This window comes from Miniopterus natalensis, chromosome 11, assembly GCF_054644295.1.
Source record: "Miniopterus natalensis isolate mMinNat1 chromosome 11, mMinNat1.hap1, whole genome shotgun sequence".
NCBI classification, from domain to species: Eukaryota; Metazoa; Chordata; class Mammalia; order Chiroptera; family Miniopteridae; genus Miniopterus; species Miniopterus natalensis.
The window spans coordinates 55,334,190-55,357,510 of NC_142091.1; the positions used below are offsets into that span (position 1 = coordinate 55,334,190).

The 23,321-nt window shown below is 35.9% G+C and overlaps 1 protein-coding gene across 1 annotated transcript; it reads left to right on the forward strand.

Moving 5' to 3' along the window:
• The first annotated feature begins 20,980 nt into the window (after nucleotides 1-20,980).
• LOC107531914 (heat shock transcription factor, Y-linked-like) lies at nucleotides 20,981-22,139 on the forward strand. The gene is made up of 2 exons (XM_016206118.2): nucleotides 20,981-21,493; nucleotides 21,966-22,139. Exons 1-2 carry the CDS (start codon nucleotides 20,981-20,983, stop codon nucleotides 22,137-22,139), a joined length of 687 nt encoding a protein of 228 aa, XP_016061604.2.
• Nucleotides 22,140-23,321: the final 1,182 nt, after the last annotated feature.

Sequence of the window (23,321 nt, forward strand, 5' to 3'; positions counted from 1 at the left end):
TCCTATTTCATAAAAGTGGGAACTCAACCAGCCTAAGGAGCCGCACTGCAAAGACCTGGGTTTCACACGCAATGCATTCGTTTAGTGGAGGAGGCAGCATATTCTGTGTAATCACCTTTTGAAACCCAGCACATTCACACAACTTGCCTCCTATACTGACTGCCTTTCATCCTTTCCTCTGTGTCAAGAAAGAGGCCCTTCTTCAGTGTGTAAACACTGGATACAAAGTGCCAGTAAAGCTCAGAGTATATTCTTTAGATCATGTTCCACTGACTTTGTTTCTATTTTCTTAGGGTAAGAGTTGCAAACCCTGAACTCATATCATACGTTAAATTCAAGTAAAAATATTTTGTAATTTTTTTTTTATTTAGAGCAATCCCTAATATTTTTAGAGTACTTTACAGCTATCTAAGCTTTTACCTATGCATTATCTTATTTTGTTTCTAATTATAACAAAAAATTATGGAAAAGAAAAAATCTATCTCTGATCCATTTTTAAACATAAAACTGAGACTTAGTAATAGAAGAATGTGCCCCTCAGAGCACTACATGATGAGGGTCTAGGGGAAAGGCAAATACTAATTTGTGGCACTAATTACAAACCAATGTACTGCACAAAAACCATAAATGCATGGGTTAATCTTCAAAACATGTTTTGGAGAGGTATATTAATATCCCCCTTTCACAAATTAAAAAAAAAAAAAAGAGGCTAAGAAAAAGCTTGTGAAAGATGAGTAGTGATATAACAAGAGTAGACATTACAATACTTCTATATTTTTTCCATTAATAACAAAATGGGGGAGGTTGCCCCGATAGACCTCTCAGAGGGATAAGCAAAATCTATCAGCTCCAAATCCAAGTCTATTTATTAGTTGGGGATGATCACTTCCACCTATGTCTCAGGGTTGGGGGGCGGAAATGCAGGCTGGATTGGAGGAATTAAGAATATGGGCCTTATTTAGGGGAAAAATAATTAAATATTATAGCAAACCAAGCATGGATATCTTTTCAAAGAAAAATAAGAAATGAGGTGTTCTCTAACACAAGGAATTAACATAAATCACAGGATAAGTAAGCCTGATTTTAATCTAGGAGCTAGAACAAATGACAACTTTATGTTTTGTGCTAGGATAAGATGTAAGTATATCATCCTCACTCTCAAGTACAGAAGTTGTCTATGTAGAATATATTTTAGGTACTTTACATGTAATTTAATTACATTATTTTCCCTCTGAAGAATGCAGGTTTAGCCACAGGAGGACTGGTAACATCTTTGACAAGCCTACATGTTTCAGCTTCTAGCGCAAAAGAAAATCTGGGAAACAGTGACACTTACCTCCACTAGCCAACAAATCTTATTTTGCAGAGCTATTTTTAAACTTTGATATCATCTGCTACAATTGTGTTTTTGAATGATGACTCTGTCCTCTTAGCTTTTATGTTCCAAAATCTCATTCTGTCCTTGTAGTTCAAACATCTGTGCCCTTTGTTTTCAATCAACAATGAAAAATTCATTTGGGTTCACCACAATGCTCAGTAATTCATTCGGTTTTCCATTCAGTGATGGGGAGGTAGATACACTTTGTGCTCACAACAGTATTAGGTGATTCTGACCTTAATTGAATAAATCTTTAGTGGTGGAAAAGGGCCATTATGATTCAAAACCCATCCCTTGAGCTGCAACGCTCAACTACAACTATCACAATAAATTTTCCAAATAATAATATACCTCCTTTGTGAAAACCTATAAAGTCCTTCTGAAGTTTTTCATATATATAATACATTCTAGATTAGATTATGTTCCAGTTATTTTATCTTTCTTCCAAACAATTTAAGTATGCTTACAAAGAATAGCAAAAAAGATGCACAAAGAACAAAAAATTTAAGGTAAATTTATGACTGGAAAAATTCTGTAGATATTTTGTAAGGTGCAAAGCAAACTCAGGCAATGGTTATGTACCCTACTCTGAAAAACAGGGGACTGACGCATGTTTAAGAGAAGTTGAGTAAATTCACTTGTTCATTTATTCATCCAACAGATGCTTATTGTCCAGTAATGAGTCATGCACCCACTAAACACTGAAGATAAGTAAATAAATCCAACCACTATAGCTCCTAACCTCATGGACTTGTGTCTAGTTGATAAACACAACCATTAAATTAATGATTCCATTAATAATAACCTAATGCAATTATAACTCAGCAAGTGAATTGGCAAGATGGAGACCTAGATAGTCAATGGGTTAGTTCCAATCTGAGTCCAAAGTTCTTAGAATCAGGAGAACTGATCTTTTAGCTCAACTCTAAAGTAGGAAAAATACGGATGTTCTAATTTGAAGACAATCAGGAAGAAAGAAGCCTGTCTTACCGGGGCTATGATCAGCCTTCATGTTGTGTTGTGGCCTTCAATTGATTGGATGAGGCCCAGCCACATTAGGAAGGGCAATCTGTTTTATTCAGTGTACAGATTTATATATTAGTCTCATTTAAAACACCCCCCACAGAATAATGTTAGACCAAGTGTCTGGCCACCCCTTGGCCCAGTCAAATTGATCCATAAAATTAGCTATCACAGTAAATTCCCTGGATTTTCTTTAAAACCATGTCTATTTAATACATTAGGTTTTAATTTATATGAACAATAAGCATATCTTAAAACAATTACTCTAAAGATCAGTGCTATGCCATCAAGATAGTCTGTCTATATTATGTGTCTTTCCATGTGTTAATCTTTTCCTGGTATTAGATCACCATTTTTATTTTTAAACAAATTAGAAAGAGGAAGAAATGTGCAGTGTGGTTATTCAATGTCAAATCATCTAAGAAGGAGCCTTTCAGTTTTTAAGTCATGTTTTACTATATTCAGCTTCAATAATAAGAAATCATGGATACCATTTACTGTGCCAAAACTTGTGATAGGCCCTCTTGCGATATTAACTCAAAAAATCTTCACTACCCCACTAACCATTAGCATGGTTATTAAATGAGGCTCCCAGGATGCAAGCTCAGATTTATAAACTTAAAAAAGTCCTGGCTCTTTATACTACATTTAGCTCCCTTCTTAGCTATAATTAATTATCATTCAATCTTTCACTGATTAGAAATTGCATATATTATAAAACAGGGTTAACTTTACAGCATTTCTTAATCAATTCTATTTATTTGGATACACTGGTACAATCACTATGATAGTTACCTAAGATAAGATTATAATTAGTCTCAGCAAGTGATTAAATCTGCAGTTTTTTATACTAGCCTTGATTCTCATTGGTAATCTTTGTATCATCAGATAATCCAATAACAACAGAATATTAACTACTCGCTGTGAGAAATAAAATCTTGTTTCATGACAATTTGCTTTAATAGAGAGTAGGCAAAATAAGAGGACAGTGTTAAGAGAGAATGGCAGGGGATAGCATGACCCTGTTGCAACAACGTGCACCCACACTTTACCAGGTGATTTTAAATTTCAGTGAGATTAGTACTTGCCCTAAAAATTGCTTGGTGCCCATCATGAAAATCATCCTGGTTACTGAGAGAAGTGAATTGGATAATAGCTCTAGAGCTATGAGTGTTATGGTTCAATTACAGAGCCATGGTGTTCAGGGTAGCATTGATAAAGCTGAACTATATGAAGTGAAACTTCCATTATTCATTTACTGTCATGTGTATCAACACAGATATCAAAGGAAGATAATTTTTCCTATTTTTGCAGATGAGAAAATAGGTTCATGGAAGCTTTAATGCCTTAACGAAAGTAACATAAAGAAAAGCCTTAAAGTTTCTAAGCCAGTCAAACTAAGAAGAGACAGCAAATTATCCATGGTAGCAACACCAAATGTCTAAAATTGCCAGGCACTGCGGAAACAGCTGGAGATACAGAGGCAAACATGACAAATTTCTTGAATTCACCGAGCTCGTATTTTGGGGAGGAAGGTGGGACACGAAGAAGACGACACATAAATATTACACTTCTGAGGGTGTAAACTATGAAATAAAGCAGCAAAACAAATAGAATGTGATGAACAAAGTGCCAGGACTTCAGATAGGTCATAAGTTTCACAGGTGAGATTTGAACATTACCTGAGTGATGTTAAGGAGCAAAGATGTGCAGAGGCCTGAAGCAGGTCTTTTAGGGCAAGACTCTGTTGAAAATGAGCTTCAGATGTTCTGGGACTTTCGAGAACACTAGTGTGGCTAGACCAGAGTGAGCAAGAGTGATAGGACGTGAAGTCAGAGAAACAGTCAGCAGTGTGGTCAGCCTGGCCTTCAGGTGGAGTGAGCGGGGTGTTGACATAGTGCGACTTTAGTTGTCAAAGCATTGCTCCTAATATAGTGTGAAGAATAGACTTAGGTGGCTGCCACCCGTAAAGGCTGGCGAAGCAGTAGTTGATGAGGAGTGACTAGATTTAGAATCTATTTTTAAGGCAGAAGCAACAAGTGTTGTTCATGAAATGGGCTGGGCCAAGAGGGAAAGAAAAGGGTTTCTAGATAGACCATCCCCAGTGGAGGATATTACCATGAAATAAGATACAGAAAACAGAGTAATTTTAAAATTTTTCTTGGTTGGGCTAAAAAGTTCTATTTTAGAACTTTTACCCTATATAATTCATGGGTCTTATACATATCCATGCATTCATATTTAATCAAATATAGTATGTTAGTATATAGAAATTAGGAACGAAAGTCCTAATTTGTTTAAATTTGTTCAAGAAATAAGATATCTTGCACTCACGGGAATAACAGAAGGAATCCATAGAACAAGACAAAAATGCACACTAAAAGCACCCACTGAAACTGCTGGTCGCTTCATACAGTCCTTGTAGTCTCACAGCATTGTATTTTCTGTTTTGTGGTCAGGACCAATCACTAAGATCAATAAAAGGATTGTTTTTTTTTCTGCAACTTGGATTAGCAGCAAATGTGCAGAGCATCTCATGACCATGATTGTCTTCTCTCGTAGGGGTGCATAAGTTCTTTGTGACTGGTGTTTCGGGTTCCTTAGGATATATTCCTAGAAGTGGCATCACTGGGTCAAATGGCAGGTCAATTTTTAATCTTTTGATGAAGCTCCATACTGTTTCCATAGTGGCTGCCCCAGTCTGCATTCCCACCAGCAGTGCACTAGGGTCCCCTTTCTCCACACGCTCACCAGCACTTGTAGATTTGTTGATGGAGCCATTCTGACAGGTGGGAGGCGATACCTCATTGTGGTTTTAATTTGCATCTCTGATGATTAACGATGTTGAGCATTTTCTCATATGTCTCTTAGCCATTTGTATGTCCCCTTTGGAGGAGTGTCTATTTATGTCCTTTGCCCATTTTTTAACTGGATTGTTTGTCTTCCTTTGGTTAAGTTGTATGAGTCCCTTATATATTTTAGATATTAACCCTTTATCAGATGTGTCATTGGCAAATGTTCTCCCATACAGTGGGTTCCCTTTACGTTTTGTTGATGGTTTCTTTTGCTGTGAAGAAACTTTTTATTTTAATGCAGTCCCATTTGTTTATTTTCTCCTTAGTTTCTCTTACCCTAGGAGATGTATTAGCAAACATATTGCTACAGAAAATGTCTGAGGTTTCACTGCCTATGTTTTCCTCTAGGATTTTTATGGTTTCATGTCTTACATTTAAGTATTTTATCCATTTTGAATTAATTTTGTGTATGGTGAAAGCTGGTGGTCTAGTTTCATTTTTTTGCAGGTACCTGTCCAATTTTCCCAGCACCATTTATTGAAGAGACTGTCTTTACTCCACTGTATGTTCTTGCCTCCTTTATCAAATATTAATTGAGCATAATGGCATGGGTCAATATCTGGGTTCGCTGTTCTGTTCTACTGATCTATATTTCTGTTCTTGTGCCAGTACCAGGCTGTTTTGATTACAGTGGCTTTGTAGTTTAACTTGATATCTGGTATTGTGATCCCTCCAACTTTGTTCTTCTTTCTCAAGATTGCCATGGGTATTCGGGGTGTTTTTTGGTTCCAGATAAATTTTCAGTGTTTGTTTTAGATCTGTGAAATATGCTGTTGGTATTTTAATAGGGATTGCATTGAATTTATAGATTGCTTTGGGTAGTATGGACATTTTAATGATGTTAATTCTTCCAATCCATGAACAATGGTATATTTTTCCATTTGTTTAGATCTTCCTCTATTTCTTTTTTCAGTGTCCTGTAGCTTTCTGAGTAAAGGTCTTTTGCATCTTTCGTTAAGTTTATTCCTAGGTCTCTTATTTTTTTAGTTGCAGTGGTAAATGGGATTTTTTTTTTTTTAGTTTCTCTTTCTGAGAGTTCATTATTGATGTATAAAAATGCTATCAATTTCTGGGTGTTAATTTTTATCCTGCTACCTTGCTGAATTCACTTATTAAATCTAGTAGTTTTTTTGGTGGAGTCTTTAGGATTCTGTATGTGCAATATCATGTCATCTGCAAACAATGACAGTTTTGTTTCCTCCTTTCCAATTTGGATGCCTTTTATGTTTTCTTCTTGTCTGATTGCTGTGGCTAGGACTTTCAGTACTATGTTGAATAAGACTGGTGAATGCAGACACCCCTGTCTTGTTCCTGTTCTTAGGGAAAATGGTTTTAGTTTTTGCCCACTGAGTATGATGTTGGCTGTAGGTTTGTCATATATGCCCTTTATCATGTTGAGGTATGATCCCTCTATTCCCACTTTGCTGAGAGTTATCAAAAAAGGGTATTGTAGTTTATTAAATGCTTTTTCAGCATCTATTGATATGATCATGTGATTTTTGTTTTTCAGTTTGTTTATGTGATGTATCACGTTTATTGATCTGCGAATATTGTACCAGCCTTGCATCCATGGAATAAATCCTACTTGGTCATGGTGTTTGATATTTTTAATATATTGCTCGATCTGATTTGCTAATATTTTGTTGAGGATTTTAGCATCTATGTTCATCAGGGATATTGGCCTGTAATTCTCTTTCTTTGTAGCATCTTTATCTGGTTTTGGAATTAGGCTAATGCTGGCCTCATAAAAAGAGTTTGGAAGTATTCCTTCCTTTTGGATTTTTTGAAATAGTTTGAGGAGGATAGGTGTTAATTCTTTGAATGTTTGGTAAAACTCCCTTGTGAAGCCATCCAGGCCAGGGTTTTTGTGTGCTGGGAGCCCTTTGATTACTGCTTCAACTTCATCAGCAGTTATCGGTCTATTTAGGCCTTCTGACTCTTCCTGTTTTGGAAGGTTGTAATTTTCTAGGAATTTATCCATTTCATCCAGGTTGTCCTTAGTGACATATAGTTGTTCATAGTATTTCCTTACAATCCTTTGTATTTCTCTTGGGCCAGTTGTTATTTCATCTCTTTCATTTCTGATTTTGTTTATTTGGGTCCTCTCTCTTTGTTTCTTGATGAGTCTGGCTATAGGTTCATCAATCTTGTTTATCTTTTCAAAGAGCCAGCTCTTGGTTTCATTGATCTTTTCTATTGTTTTTTTAGTCTCTATGTCATTTATTTCTGCTCTGATCTTTATTATTTCTTTCCTTCTACTTACTCTGGGCTTTTCTTGTTGTTCTCTTTCTAAGTTTTTAAGTTGTAGGGTTAGAGAGTCTATTAGAAATTTTTCTTGTTTTTTGAGGTAGGCTTGTAGTGCTATGGACTTCCCTCTCAGGACTGCTTTCATTGTGTCCCATAGATTTGGAGTTGTTGTGTGTTCGTTTTCATTTGTTTTCCGTAAGTTTTTATTCTTTTCTTGATCTCTTTGGTAACCCATTCATTGTTTAAAAACATGCTTTTCAGCCTCCATGTGTTTAAATCTTTTTTAGTGTTTTTATTATAGTTGATTTCTAATTTCATGCCACTGTGGTCCGAGAAGATGCTTGATATGATTTCAATCTTCTTGGACTTGTAAAGACTTGTTTTGCGTCCTAACATGTGGTCTATCTTTCAGAACGTCCCATGTCCACTTGAGAAGAATGTATATTCTGCAGCTTTGGGGTAGAATGTTCTGTAAATGTCAATTAAATCCATCTGATCTAGTGTATCATTTAGGGTCACTGTTTCCTTGCTGATTTTTTGTCTGGAAGACCTATCCAGTGAAGTCAGTGGGGTGCTAACATCCCCTAGTATGACAGTATTGCTGTCAACCTCTCCCTTAAAGTCCTCTAGAAGTTTTTTTATAAACTTAGGTGCTCCTATATTGGGTGCATATATGTTTATCAGGGTTTTAACCTCTTGTTGGATTGATCCCTTTCATATTATGTAATGACCTTTCTTGTCTCTCATACAGTCTTCATTTTGAAGTCTATTTTGTACGACATGAGTATTGCTACCCCAGCTTTTTTTTCATTTCCATTTGCATGGAAAAAATTTTTCGACCCCTTCACTCTCATCCTGTGTGTGTCTTTTGTTCTGAGGTGAGTCTCTTGTAGACAGCATATATTTGGGTCATATTTTCTTATCCACCCTCTATCTTTTTATTGGGGCATTTAATCCATTTACATTTAAGGTTATTATTGAACGATACTTATCCACTGCCATTTTGTTTCTTTATGCCTATGTTTCTTATTCTCTTTATTTCTACTTCTAATTATATCAGTCCCTTTAACATTTCCTCTAATGCTGGTTTTGTAGTGATAAAGTCTTTTAGCCCTTTTTGTCTGGAAAGCTCTTTATTTTAGCATCTGTCTTGACTGATAATCTTGCTGGATAGAATAGTTTTGGTTTCAGATCATTGTTTTTCATTACCTTGAATACTTCCTGCCATTCCCTTCTGGCCCGTAGAGTTTCTGATAAGAAGTCAGATGACAACCTTATGGGGGCTCCTTTGTAGGTAACAGATTGCTTTTCTCTAGCTTCCTTTAAGATTCTCTCTTTGTCTTGAATTTTTGGCATTTTAATTATGATGTGTCTGGGTGTGGGCCTCTTTAGATTCTTCTTGCTTGGGACTCTCTGTGCCTCCTGAACTTGTGTCACTTTTTCCTTGACCAGGTAAGGGATGTTTTCTGCCATCATTTCATCAAACAGGTTTTCTAACCCCTGCTTAATTTTGACCTCCTCTGGCACTCCTATAATATGAATATTGTTACGTTTCATGCTGTCCCACAGCTCCCTTAGACTGTCCTCCTGTTTTTTAATTGTTTTTTGTTTTGGGGTTTCTGATTGAGTGATTTTTTTCTACCCTGTTTTCTAATTCACTGATCCGATCCTCAGCTTCCTCTAATCTACTGTTTATTCCTCCCAGTGTATTCTTTATTTCTACTATGTCATTCTTCATTTCTGACTGGTCATTTTTCATAGTTTCCATATATTTTTTCATGCTGTGGAGCATCCTTACAATCAGTATTCTGAACTCTATATCTGAAAGATTGCTTATCTCCATTTCACTTAGCTCTTTTTCTGGAGACTTCTCTTGTTCTTTCATTTGGGGCTTGTTTTTTGGTGTCCCCATTTTGGCTACTTTTTTGGGTTTGTTTTTAAATGTTAGGTAGGTCTGCTAGGACTCTCAGTCTTTTTGGAGGGTCTCTGATACAGGCCAATGTCAGACACAGTTTGTGACTGGCCCTGAGTACCCTGATCAGAGCTATCAACAACCGTAGGCTTGAGGTCTCCTCTGCTGGGATTGGGTGCACACCAAAGTCTGCTTTTCTAAGGCTCAGGCTGGGAAGCAGATCTGGCTGACTCAAAAACACCCTGAGATCTGCCTCTTTCTGCAGGCTGGTTAATCTAATTCTCTTAATGAGCCTCAGGCTGTAGAAACTCCACAGGGTGGGGCAGCTGGTTATTATCCGTCTCTTAAGAAGCCTCAGGCTGTAGAAACTGCTCTGGGCAGGTTGAGAGGCTTTCCAGCTGGATGGGGCAATTGCTTCCCCCTCAGGTAAAAGCCAAAAATTCACTGCTGAGAAAGATCCCCCCTACAGTCTGGGGGAATGACTCAGCACAGGAATCCAGAGGGGTGCCTTCTGATCTCAGTCTCCAGAGCCCACAACCCCAGACTCTCCCCACACAGCTCCAGTCCACTCTGCCTTCCCTCTGCCGGAGCCCAAGGTGAGTGGCTGCACACAAAACGTGGTTCATTGGCTCTGTAAGAGGGGCCTGCAGTTCCAGCCGCCTCTCCCCGGCAGACAGAAACCTGCAGCTTTTCACAGCCAGTTGTCATGTGGGTACCTTTCTCAGCTCTGGTGCTCTGGGCTGCGGAGCCCAGCCTGGGGTTTAGGCCCCAGAGTCCTCAGTGGGAACCCCCACAGCTGAGATCTCCCTCCGCCCTTCAGCTGCCGCCTGTGGGAGCCCAGCCTGGGGTTTGGGCCCCAGAGTCCTCAGTGGGACCCCACAGCTGAGACCTCCCTCCGCCCTTCAGCTGCCGCCCGTGGGAGCCCAGCCTGGGGTTTGGGCCCCAGAGTCCTCAGTGGGACCCCACAGCTGAGACCTCCCTCCGCCCTTCAGCTGCCGCCCGTGGGAGCCCAGCAGCCCTCTCGTGTCTGCTCTTCCTCCCAGTCTCTGCGCCGTCTCCACTTTTCCTCCTTGGTTGTGAGGGTGCCTCCAGCTCGTCTGCAGTTGGTTTTCAGGATGGTTTTTCTGTTTTAGTTGTAATTCCAGTTGGGTCCCGGGAGGGTGTCAGTGTGACTTACACTCAGCCCACCACCATCTTGGATCTCTCCCCATGTTTCTTTAAATCATTTTATTCAAGAAGGAAAAATGAATAAGATATGCAGAAGTAATTTTAAGACCAAGATATTCAAGAATCAACACTTCAGATTTCACCTTAAGAGAAGCATTTGGAAATGTATAGAGATTTGGGAGGTGAAAGGAGTTTAAGAGCTATTCCTCTTTTCTCCTCTACTAATAAGAAATAGTTTAAGGTTGAAGCATAAATTGCTTCCTTGCTTGTATGAGTCCTAAAGTGACAGAATCCAGAAAATATGCAGCCTTCGGAAACAGATTAAAAGCTGCAGAGGCCATCCAGCTTAATGGGTTGGACTTAGCAATAAAAACCAAGGTTTGCATAAGTAGTAGTTGCTAGAGATTGTTATTTAGGAAGCCATAGAGTAAATCAGCAGTGCTTCTTAGTTGGAGAGCTTATAAAAATTAATATTCTGATACAGGAGGTCTAGGGTGAAACCTGAGACATGTACTTCTAACTGGCTTCCAGGTGATGGCTGTACTGCAGGTCCCAACCCACACATTGAGTAGTATGTTTTGAAAGAATATAATACTAAATGGAAGGCATCCATCCCAGGCCTTAACTACCACCATTAGGATTTATTGCTAACATTGAAAAGAGGTAAAAATTGCAAAGTATGCTGTTTTCCCTCTCCAAATATGTACACAACAAATTTGTAACATTCTAGAGATAGTTTATGCATACATTTTATATTACAAAACTATAATCATGTATGTGAATGTGTTTTATTTAATTGTCATAGTAGCAATGCCAACTAATTGAAATTCCTGCAGTGTTTTATGGACCCAATTTAAGGGTCAATTCATTGTATCCCAGTAAACAACTGTGCATTTCATCTCTTTCAAATTACAGTGTACCGAATTTTCTATAAACACACTATTTTCTGTGATTGAGATAAACAGCAATCATTATTGATATACTTCTAAGTTATAAAGTAATATACAACATAAAATGACAATAAAATATTATGAAATGATACATTTAGTAATAGTCTCAGGTAAATCATAACAACTGTATTTTAGCTGCTATGGATATCAAAAGCTGTGTGAAAATTACATTCAAACTTTGTCAGCTACCCAGTGCCATATGCACCTCTCTGACCTATGATGCTATAAGAAAGTAAAACAATTGTTAATTAGAACTTATGGTCTAGAGAGCCTTTGCTACAAAAGTACAATTCACAAGATAACTTAGGCACAAATATCAGTGTTGAGATCATGTGCCAATAAAAAGGTAATGATAACTTGATAACTTATCAGTCATTGAAGAAATGTTAATTATATATTACAGATACATCTACTTTTTGAAACAATTATAAATAGCTACTAGAAAGTCCTTATTTTAATTGGTTCAAATTTTTAATTAGGAAAAGGTATACACAAGCAAAACATTACTTACGCTCTCTCTGGACTTAGTTCCCACAGGAAAGTATTAAAAGAAATCAAACTATTATTACTATTTTTATCCTATTTTTAAGAGGGTTACTTATTAGCTCTTTTTTTTTTTTCTAAAGTGCATCTATTAAAGAGGTTAAGTGCATAGGCTCTGGAAACTTATCTCTAGATGGGAAAGATAATTGTCATTACACCCACCTCTGAGAATTACTGTTCTGGCATATAGTAAACATTCCAAAGTGATAGCTGCTGTAAACCTGAAATCACCCTTGACACTGTTCATTTTTGCCACACTTCATAGAAGGAGGAAACATTCTTCCTATTTTCACACCATTAAAAACTGGTTCAAGAAGGTCAGATTAATTCTTTGGAGGCCCAACACACATCACTGTGAGTCAGGATATAAATCCAATGAAATCTTAATGATTGCAGAGTGCCCATAATTTCTATCTTGCTGTGCTTTTATTTCACCTTTCTGAATCAGAAGTCGGGCAGATGATGCTTTTATCTGTGCAGCGAGCCAGCACCATACACCACAGGTCAGTGTAAGCTCTTCATCCAGCACAGTCTGTAAGCTTTCAAGGATCTTATCTTCCATTAAATCAAGATACTGTTTGTTTTTGATAATAGGTTTTCATCTATCTTATTAATTCTGCCAAACTATGCAATAAGAATACTTCACTTTAAAAATCTTGTGCAAATTTTGAGTCTGAGCACTTCATACATCTCCACAACCTTCTGAACCTTGAGTCTGACTCAGTACTCAAGGATTCTTCCTAAGATACCCCCTTGGAACCTTGGAATTTTGTCCAACTTATTATAAAGTTACTGTTTTCTTCTACTTTAGTCCTTGTAATTATATTTCATGAAACTTTTTAATTGTTCTCAAATAAAATCATGACACAGTCCAGTGACTTCCTTATCAATAGCTAACTGTTTGGCACTAAAATTCATTTTCAGAAACACCCAAATCCTCATTTCTCCTTCATTGAATGAGCACCTTTGATTTAAGAAAGCATTTCTGGTAATTAGAGAAACGCAGATATGGACTGATAAACAAATTATATTTTTCCTAGGAGATGAGTTGTAGAGCTAATGTAAATGTTTCGCAGGATGGACGCATCCACATAAATAACTTTTCCATTATGTACCTTTGAAACTTGTGATAAGCTGGCTAACTTCAACATTTCTTATGGAAGTATAATTTTCAAATGCCCGTTGCGTGTATGATTGTGTTTCATAAGTTAAGTAATGATAGATTAGCTTGCTGCAGACTTTTTCCAAAGACTAATCGCAAAGCTGGAAAACTGCAATAACAAAACAAAACAAAAAGAACTTGTTTTATTGCTGTCGCTTTGGCATCAGAGAGCTTCAAGACAGCCATGTTTATTTAATAGGAAGCTAGAGCAGAGGAGAGAGAAAATTCATTGAGGTAAAAGCAATATTTTGCTTTGCTTTTTGTCTCCAGGCATTGGTTAATTTGTAAATGTTCTTGAGCTGAGAACCTACAAAATCACTCAGAAAAAGACAACTGAAATATTGGGGCCTTGAGCAGAGCCTGTCCTTTCAAGAGCTGGTAGAAATAAAAATTGGAATTCAGCACAACCAGTTGACCAGTACCTGAAAAACAAAGGTGATGAATGGAAGAGAAGCACACTGAGGTAAGCCTAATATTCTACATCACGTTAGCCTAATATTCTACATCACGTTAGCCAAATGGAACTTCCCAGTAAGTGACCAGTAAGAGATGGGGAAGCAGATCTGAAAGCTCCAATGTGGAGAAACCAAAGCACTAAGCATTGCCTCTGAGCTTGGGTCGATAACAATTAGAGCTTATGTATTATGAAGAAGGAAAGTCCATAGCAGATACTTCAGGCTTCCAGTTAAGAACTGGGATGGCTATATTCTGGGAACAAATGAGAACCAGATAGGGACCACATCTCTCAGAGATTGGAACAACCATTAATAAAGCTACATTTTAGTATGAATTAAGGTAATATGTCCCAAGTAGAACTTTCTGTCAAAAAGCACAAATAATCTATTCAATGTGAAGATAAGAGTAGTCCTATCTTCAAGTATCTCTTCAGATCAATATGAAATCATTTCCAGGTTTGCCAAGAAACAAGGAAAAAAACCTAAATAATAAAAAACAAAAAACACACAGAGATAATAGACACAGATGCAAAAGTGAAATTGTCAAACACAGACTTCAAATTAATATGTTCACATATAAATCTTGGTCCAATAGCTGGGTTTTGGCTGAGAAGTCATTAAATCTACAGTTCGTTTTAGAGTGAATTGATATTATTTAAAAAATTGTTTCATATCCAAGACCTTAGTATACTTCTCCATTTATGTAGGCATTTAATACTATTTAAATTATATTTTTTCTTTTAATTCCTTTGCTGATTGATCATTGGTAGTGTTTTAAAACAACTTATGTTGTAATTACAACCGTTCATTTATTTCTTAGTTTTTATGTTGACTTTGTATTACATGACTTTGCCATATACAGGTAGTAGGTTGAATAGCTTTTCTGGGTATTCCTTAGAATATTTTACAAACAAGAGAAAGTCCTCTGCAACTTCAATCAGCCTTTAGATTTATTTTTATTTTATCTCCATCTAATGTATTGTATATATTTCTCTCCCTATATTACACTGCCTGGGAATTCCAATACAATAATTTAAGAAATTGTCATAAGAAACAACTTCCTTGCTTTGTTCTTTATCTTATTTTGGTAAATTATTTTTGTAGATGTCCATTATCATGTTGAAGAAGTTTATTTTCATACATAATTTGCTGAACATTTATTTTCATAAATTAGTGTTAAATTTTACCGAATCCTGTTTTTACATCTGTCTTTTGATATATCGAGAGGGTCATATTACTTTTCTACCTTAACCTTTTAAGATAATTTTCGATGATTTCCCTTCATTGTTCTTCAAATGTTAAAATTACATTGCATTTCAAGAATGAATGTGATCTGGTCTTGCTAGAGTGTTCTTTTTATATATTTATAGATTTAATTTGCTGACATTTTTTTAAAGAAACATTTGGTCTATATTCATGAGGAGTGTTGGCCTACAGTTTTCTTTTCTTGTAATGCTTTTTTCCAGTTTTTGTATTAAGGTAACGATAATCACATACAATGAAATGAGGATTATTCAACCCACTTTGTTTTCTGAGATGATTTATAAGAATTATATACTTTACTCATAAAGATTTCATAAATTTACCACTGAAGCCTTTTTGGTCTAGAATTTGCTTTCTGAAAAGGTTTTAAATTATAAATTCAGTGTGTGCAATAGATATAGGGGAATTTAGGTATAAATTTCTCTTTCATATTGTTTTGAAATTTCTCTCATTCAATAATTTTTCTGCTTTATTTAATTTGTCACATTTGTTATAACATTTCTTTATTTTTTGTTTCTCTGTGATATACAATGATATTTTCTTCTCTTTTTCGAACTCCAAAAAGATGTATATTAGATTGTTAATATTTTTCTTCAAGTCAGGTAGCTTTTTTTAACAGCTTTTTTATGCTTAAATTTGGATAATTTCTATTGCTATGCCTTGATGTCACTGACCATTTCTTCGGTAGTGCCTGTTCTGCTGATCAGCTCATTCCATTGATTTTTCATTTGAGGTGTCCTAATTTTCAGCTTTGGAGTAGCATTTTGTAAATATATATTTTATTTCTTATTTTTTCCAACATTTTCATGACATTGTTGAGAATATTATTACTTATATATTTCAATGCCCTTGTCTGAAATTCTGTCACATTTGTCATCCTGACATTTTTTTTTTTTTTTATCTTGGCTACTGCTATACATTTATATTTATTCATATGTCTAGTAATGGTTGATTGGATGTTAGATAATGTGAATTTTACATATTCACTTTTTATATTTCAAATGAATGTTAAAATAGCATGATGTGAATTAAACCTATCTACATTCAGAGAGTCAAATTCAGGTCAATTTCTGGTGATCCAGAGGAGCAGATACTCATTTATAATATTGAGAATACATGTAAATAGTTAATAGAGAAGTTATCCAATGGGAATGCCAAAGAATTTCAAATTCCACTAGGGTCAATCCTCCCCTCCCCACCACAACATTCCGTATAGGTGGTTTCCTCTGTTTTTTTGCAGCATTTTGCCATTAGTGATCCATAGATTTTTATGTTACGGGAGAATATTTTAAACAGATAATGTTAGTGACCAAAATATTTTTTAAAATGCTGCGATCAGCATCTTCTTAGAGATTTACAATGCACTATTTCATATTGCAGATTTTGACAAGTGTTGCTTTAAGGAAGCAACTTGATTAATTTATCCTCTTAGAGTGACAAATTTTATAGTCTCTTATGATCCCAAATAAATGTTGGCCATTCAAAAAAATAGCATGGCATCCTCTAGTAGAATCCAGGGCAGGAAATGTGAACTCTTTAATAATGCTGAGCAAAATCTAGTACACAGAGGCAGGTTAAATTATTGATTAGGATTTTATATGACTTAGAAATGAAGACGTTCACTTAGCATTGTGGTATTTATCTCTTACCTTGCACTTAATGAAATTGAACAAGTCTTGTACAGGGAAAACCTTTATTAGCATTGCAGAATATGACATTTTTCCATTGAGCAGGCATTGATCGAACATTTGCATACTGGGCTATGTGTGAAAATAAAAAATATTAGCAAGACTAGATCTTTTCACGGAAAAACATAGGACCAAATAAGCTTCATTACAGCATGGACCAATTTTTTCTTTTCACCCCAGTCTCCTCTCTCCCTGGCATACTATTTACTATCTGTAACCTGACTGATGAAAATTTAACAACTGTTGAACATCCATGTCCCAGGACATGTATAATGTTATTTGATCCTCACACACACAAAAAAGAAAAACCAGTAACAAATACTTTATTATTTGCATTTTACTCTTAGAAATTAAACTCAAATTCAAGCATAATGTAACGGTGGCAGCACCCAAAATATAATTCCAAAGTTTACTGTATTAGTCAGCTCAGGATGCCATAACAAAAATGCCATAGACTGGGTGGCTTAAACAACAAAGATATATTTTCTCACAGTTTAAGGGGTGAGGTGTCTCAGATTAGTATCCATCAAAATTACATTCTGGTGCAAACTTTCTGCCTTGCAGAGCACCATTCTTTCTTCTGAGCTCACATGGACTTTCCTTGAGTATAGGGGTGTTGAGAGGAAAATCTCTTTTTCTAATAAGGTCACCAATCATATTGCATTAGGACTTCTCCCTTATCACCTCATTTAACCTTAATTACCATCTAAAAACCCTATTTCCAAATACATTCACAATGCAAGTTAGGGCTTCAACGTGTGATATTTGGGGGAACACAATTCAGTCCATAGCACCAACCTTAGGGTTTCAGGACACTCTTGCCCAAGCAAATGTCTTCATAGTTTACAATAGAAAATTTCCCCAAATTAGGATGGATCCTTAAAAAAACAGTTCATCAATTCTTCAGTAGAGAGCCTTACCAGATAGTGTGTGACCTAAGGTTCTTCTAAAACTAATACCTCAACACCCTCACTTGAATGTTTCCACCATTACTAATCTTTAGAGAAACAGAAAAGCAGCCCCTAACATTTCCAAGATCTGTCCTGGTACTATCAGCTAGACCTTGATGTTATCCTACTGACCATGATGAGCAACTTCACAGAATATCAATTTCAGATAAGGCCATTCTATGCCCATCATGGGTCAGGACACAATCAGACCAAATTGTAATGAGTCTGTAAAGAGACAAAATCATGGGCATTGTCCAAACCAAAAAATATATTTTCTTTCTCTCTTTTGGCTAAAATGAATAACTACTTAATCATAAATTAACTCCACATCCTGAAAACATCCAATTCAGTGCAAAGCCACTCTTCCTTGGACTCTCACACAGATTACCTAACACAAAATTATGACGTTGAAAAAAGATAAAGGAGGTATAGGACTCTAACTGACTGAGAAATGGATGTGTGATTTGGAGATGGGCCTGGGGGATGAAGGATACTTCACATCTCTTAAGTGAAGCTCTCGTTCATTGTACTTCCCCTCCCCAGTTATTCCATAATTGTTCTTTCCTGAATTTCAGAGAAAAAATAGCCTAGACTAATAAATAGCTTTTAGCATTTTCAGTATCACCTAGTTTTTATTTTACTTCTACTACAATTTATTTGAATCACAGTTGTTAGAATATTTTAGAATTTTAATCATATGTTTACTTCTCTATCTTTTTATTATTTATCATTAAGGTAAAGGATGTTGAGAGGTAAAAGTGAGGAGAGTGTAGTATTTTCTATTGTTTTTATGGGTTCTAAAATGGTCTTTGTATAATCACAATGCTTTAAAGTGGATATAGAATTTCTTTAGCTTAATAGATGGTGAATTCATATAACTGTTCCATGAATGCTTTAATTAAATATACGAATTCTTTAGTGTTGGATTTGTTATCTCTTTTTCATTAGATCAAGTTTGTTAATAAGTTTTTTTCAAATATTCTATAATATTTCTTATTCTTTTGTGTTTTTAATCTATTAGCTAATAAATCAGGAACATTAAAATTACTTTTGTGATGGATTTTTGAATTATTTCTGTTTAATTCTGTCTGTATTTTCTTCCCCTATGTTTTGAGACTAGATTATGAGATCCATATATGTTTGGAATTCTACATCTTCCTAGTGAATTGAAATATATTTATTATATATGCACTCTCTTTATATCTAATGAAGCTCTAAAGTTTATTTTACTTGATGATGACAATAATACTAACCACAAAAATAAGCAACATTTTTTGAATACCTACTATGTGAAAAATGCTTGTTATTTGCTTAGTTTAATATGTATCATTTTATTTAATCCTCACAATAAACTGATAAGTAGGTACTATTATTAGTAAAGCCCTCCAGTACAACCTGGAGGGCATGGTTCACTGGTTGAGCGTCGACCTGTGAACCTGGAGGTCGCGGTTCGATTCCTGGTCAGGGCACATTCCCGGGTTGTGGGCTCGATCCCCAGTAGGGGCTGTGCAGGAGGCAGCTGATCAATAACTCTCATCATTGATGTTTCTATCTCCCTCTCCCTTCCTCTCTCTGAAATCAATAAAACCATATTTTAAAAAAAATAATAAAATCCTCCAGTACAGATGGTAAAGGTAAGTAACTTGACCATTTTGACAAAATTTATAACAGCAAAGATTCTAATCCAGGCAGTCAGATTCCAAAGCCCATGCTCTCAACTAATATACCAGCTTCCTTTTACTAGTATTGCAAAATGTCTCTTTTCACTCTTTAATTTACAAACTTTCTTTGTGAAGTTATGTCTTAAGTATCTCTTGCAAATAAGATTTATTTTTATCCAATTTAAAAGCTTGGTATCTTTAGTTGGGACTTTATTTTAAATTTATGGTCATATTTGGAATTATTTCTACCATCTAACGTTATTTACATTTCTTCTGCTTTTTCAATAGTCTTTCTGTCCCCTTTCCTGGCTTTATTTTTTTTTAATTGAGATACCGTATGTAAAGTTCAGTGTACCAATATTAAATGCACAGCCTGCTGATTTTAATGTAGCTATACAATTATATAATTACCACCCAAATTAAGACACAAAATTTTTATGAGTGTGATGGTGAATTTTATGTGTCAACCTGACTGGGCCACAGGTTGCCTAGATAATTAATAAGACATTATTCTGGGTGTGTCTGTGAAGGTATTTCTGAATGAGATTAAATTTTGAATTTGTAGATTGTCTAAAGCAGATTTTCCTCCTCAGTGTAGCTGGGCTTTATCTAATTAAAGACTGAGTGAGGGGGAATTTGCTCCCTCCTCTCTGCCTATTTTCCAGCCGGGGCATTAGTCTTCTGCAGAGTTGGACTCAGCCTAGAACTTCCACCACTGGCTCTCCTGATTCTTAGACCTTTGGACTCAGACTGGAACTATATTATCACCTTTCCTGGGTCTCTTGCTTGCTGATTGCAGATCTTGGGACTTATCAACCTCCATCATCATGTGAACCAATCCCTTATAGTAAATCCCTTGTGTTTTTTTTTCTTTCTTCCCTCCTTTCGTTTCCTCACCCCTGCTCTGTATGTATGTATATGTGTGTGTATATATATTCACACACAAATACACAAAGAGAGAATAAATATAGGCACATACATATACAAAGGGAGAGTTTACATTACATTTGTAAGATATACATATGTGTGCACATACATGTGTATATACACACATGTGTACACGTGTGCATACAGGATGGGGCAAAAGTAGGTTTACAATTGTTCATATGGAAAATAATACAATAATTAATAAACAATAATACAAGAATAAACTGTTTCACGTACTCACAACTGTAAACCTACTTTTGCCCCATCCTGTATCTATGTGTGTATGTACCTATTGGTTCTGTTTCTCTGGAGAATCCTGATTAATACACTTTGACTTTTTTTTTTTTTTGCTGTTTAACTCATTTTTTAATTGCTCATTTACCAATCTTATATTATCAGCACCAATTTAGTAAGAGTTTGTATGTAGAATGGAGGAAATTACTTTTATTTCAGGGCCCAAATAGATTAGCAGATAAGTTTTACTTATTGAGAGATTCTATAGCAAAGAGATTTTGCTGTTCTCATTTTTTTTTTTTTTTTTTTTTGGTGACTGCATCAATAACTGGCCTATATTTAATTTTAACTGAATAAAATTTATAGAGTGAGAAGGAAACACTGGCTTAGCGTTCCATCTAATTGCTAGGAGACCAGTCGTTTGTGATGTCACAGCTCCTCAGGTTGAGGCCCATTGTGACAGCGTGAGCAGTTGTCCTGCGTAGGCCTGCCAAGACAGACTTTGAAGCTGCTGTGTTCAAAATTATACATATGTGGAAGTCAGGTGAAGAAAATTTTATTTGAAATGGCCCATGTTTCTTCAAAAATTCATATTGTTTCTCCTAAAGAGGGGTCAAATGATTCAGAAACCTCCATTGGATCGGCACTGTGTGTTCACCCTTACCTTGGGGACTTGGAGTTGAGGTCTATGATAGAAGAAAGTGCCTTTCAGGCTTTGTGCGAAGAAACGTTGATAAAAAGACCACGTTACACATTTTGTGCCTCCGAACCAGATGAAGATAATGATTTTCATTCTATGACCTTTCCCAGAAAACTGTGGAAAATAGTTGAAAGCGATCAATTTAAGTCTATTTGGTGGGATGAGAATGGAACTTCTGTAGTGATTAATGAAGACCTCTTTAAGAAAGAAGTTCTGGAAAGAAAGGCCCCGTTCAGAATATTTAAAACTGATAGTATGAAAAGTTTACTTCGCCAGCTTAACCTTTATGGATTTAGTAAAATGCGACAGAATTTTCAAAGATCCGCTTCTCTATCTGACTTTCTGGCAGAAGAAAAAGAAGTCTCTGTGTTAAGCAAGGTATTCAGAAACTTTCTGTTACAACTTATATAGGGAATATATATGTAAGATTTTATTTTGTATATCAATATGTTCATATACTTAAGCTAAAACCAGTTTTTTAAAATTATATTAAAAACTGTGAAAATATTTATTTTGATAAGTTTAGAAGAGCTCGGGCATAAACATTCAGGATTATAAGAAATTGTGCTTGTAACTTTAAATCTTATGAATGAACTCCATTTAAATAAAGGTCCTGAAACCATTTGAAGGGGTATTTATGGTTCTTGAAAATAGACAACACATTTTCCCTGGAGAACTATCAACTGTTTGTGTCCAATAAGTAAACTTTGAAATATATTAACAGTGTACATGTAATATGTGATGACATTAACTTGGTGTGATACAATTGAAATCATTTTATAGACTAGGCTTGTTACATTCTTGTATCTTGGTTTAAAATTACACTAAATAACTTTTCTTTTGGTTTTAGTTACAGCTCTTTCATAATCCTAATTTTAAACGAGGCTGTCCCCAACTTCTAGTAAGAATGAAAAGAAGAATTGGGATTAAAAATGCTTCTCCAGCATCTTCATTATTTCAAGATTTCAGCAAGAAGCACTTTGGAGCAGAGGGTCATGTGGCTAACATGCCTCCTTCTAAGTAAATTATATTTACTTAACTGCTTTTTATGTTTTCTTCTTGTCCGACCGCTGTGGCTAGGACATCCAGTGCTGTGTTGGATAAGAGTGGTGACAGCAAACATCCCTGTCTTGATCCTGTTCTTAGGGGAAATGGTTTTCCTTTTTTTACCACTGAGTACGATGTTGGCTGTAGGCCTGTCATATATGGCCTTTATATGGTCCCTTTATTCCCACTTTGCTGAGAGTTTTTATAAAAAATGGGTGCTGGATTTTGTTGAATGCTTTTTCTGCATCTATTTATATGATCATGTGATTTTTGTCTTACAATTGATGTGATATATCACATTTATTGATTTGCGAATATTGTACCAACCAGTTTTGCATCCCTGGAGTAAATCCCCCTTGGTCATGGTGTATGATCTTTTTTAATATATTGCTGGATCCTATTTGCTAATATCTTGTTGAGGATTTTAGCATCTATGTTCATCAGGGATATTGGCATGTAGTGTCTTTATCTGGTTTTGGAATGAGGAGCTGGCCTCATAAAGGAGCTTGAAGTGTTTCTTCCGCTTGGATTTTTTAGCATAGTTTGAGGAGGACAGGTGTTAGTTCTTTGACTGTTTGATAAGACTCCCCTGTGAAACCATCCAGACCATCCAGACCAGGGCTTTTGTTATCGGCCTATACAGGTTTTGTGATTCTTCCTGATGCAGTTTTAGAAGATTGTATTTTTCTAGGAATTTGTCCATTCTGCCCACATTGTCCAGCTTGGTGGCATACAGTTGTTGATAGTATTTTCTTAGCATTCTTTGTATTTCTGTGGTGTCAGTTATTCACCTCTTTTGTTTCTGATTTATTTGGGCCCTCTCTCTGTTTCTTGATGAGTCTGGCTGAAGGTTCATCAATCTTGTTTATCTTTTTAAGGAACCACCTCTTGGTTTCATTGACCTTTTGTATTTTTTTAGTCTCTATGTCATGTATTTCCGTTCTGATCCTTATTATTTTCTTCTTTCTACTTACTCTAGGCTTTTCTTGTTGTTCTAATTCTTTAAAAGTTGTAGGGTTAGATGTTTATTAGAAATGTTTATTTTTTGAGGTAGGTTCCCTCTCAGGACTGCTTTGTGTCCCAGAGGTTGTGGGTTGTTGTGTGTTCATTTTCATTTGTTTCCAGGAAGCTTTTTATTTCTTCCTTGACCTCACTGGTA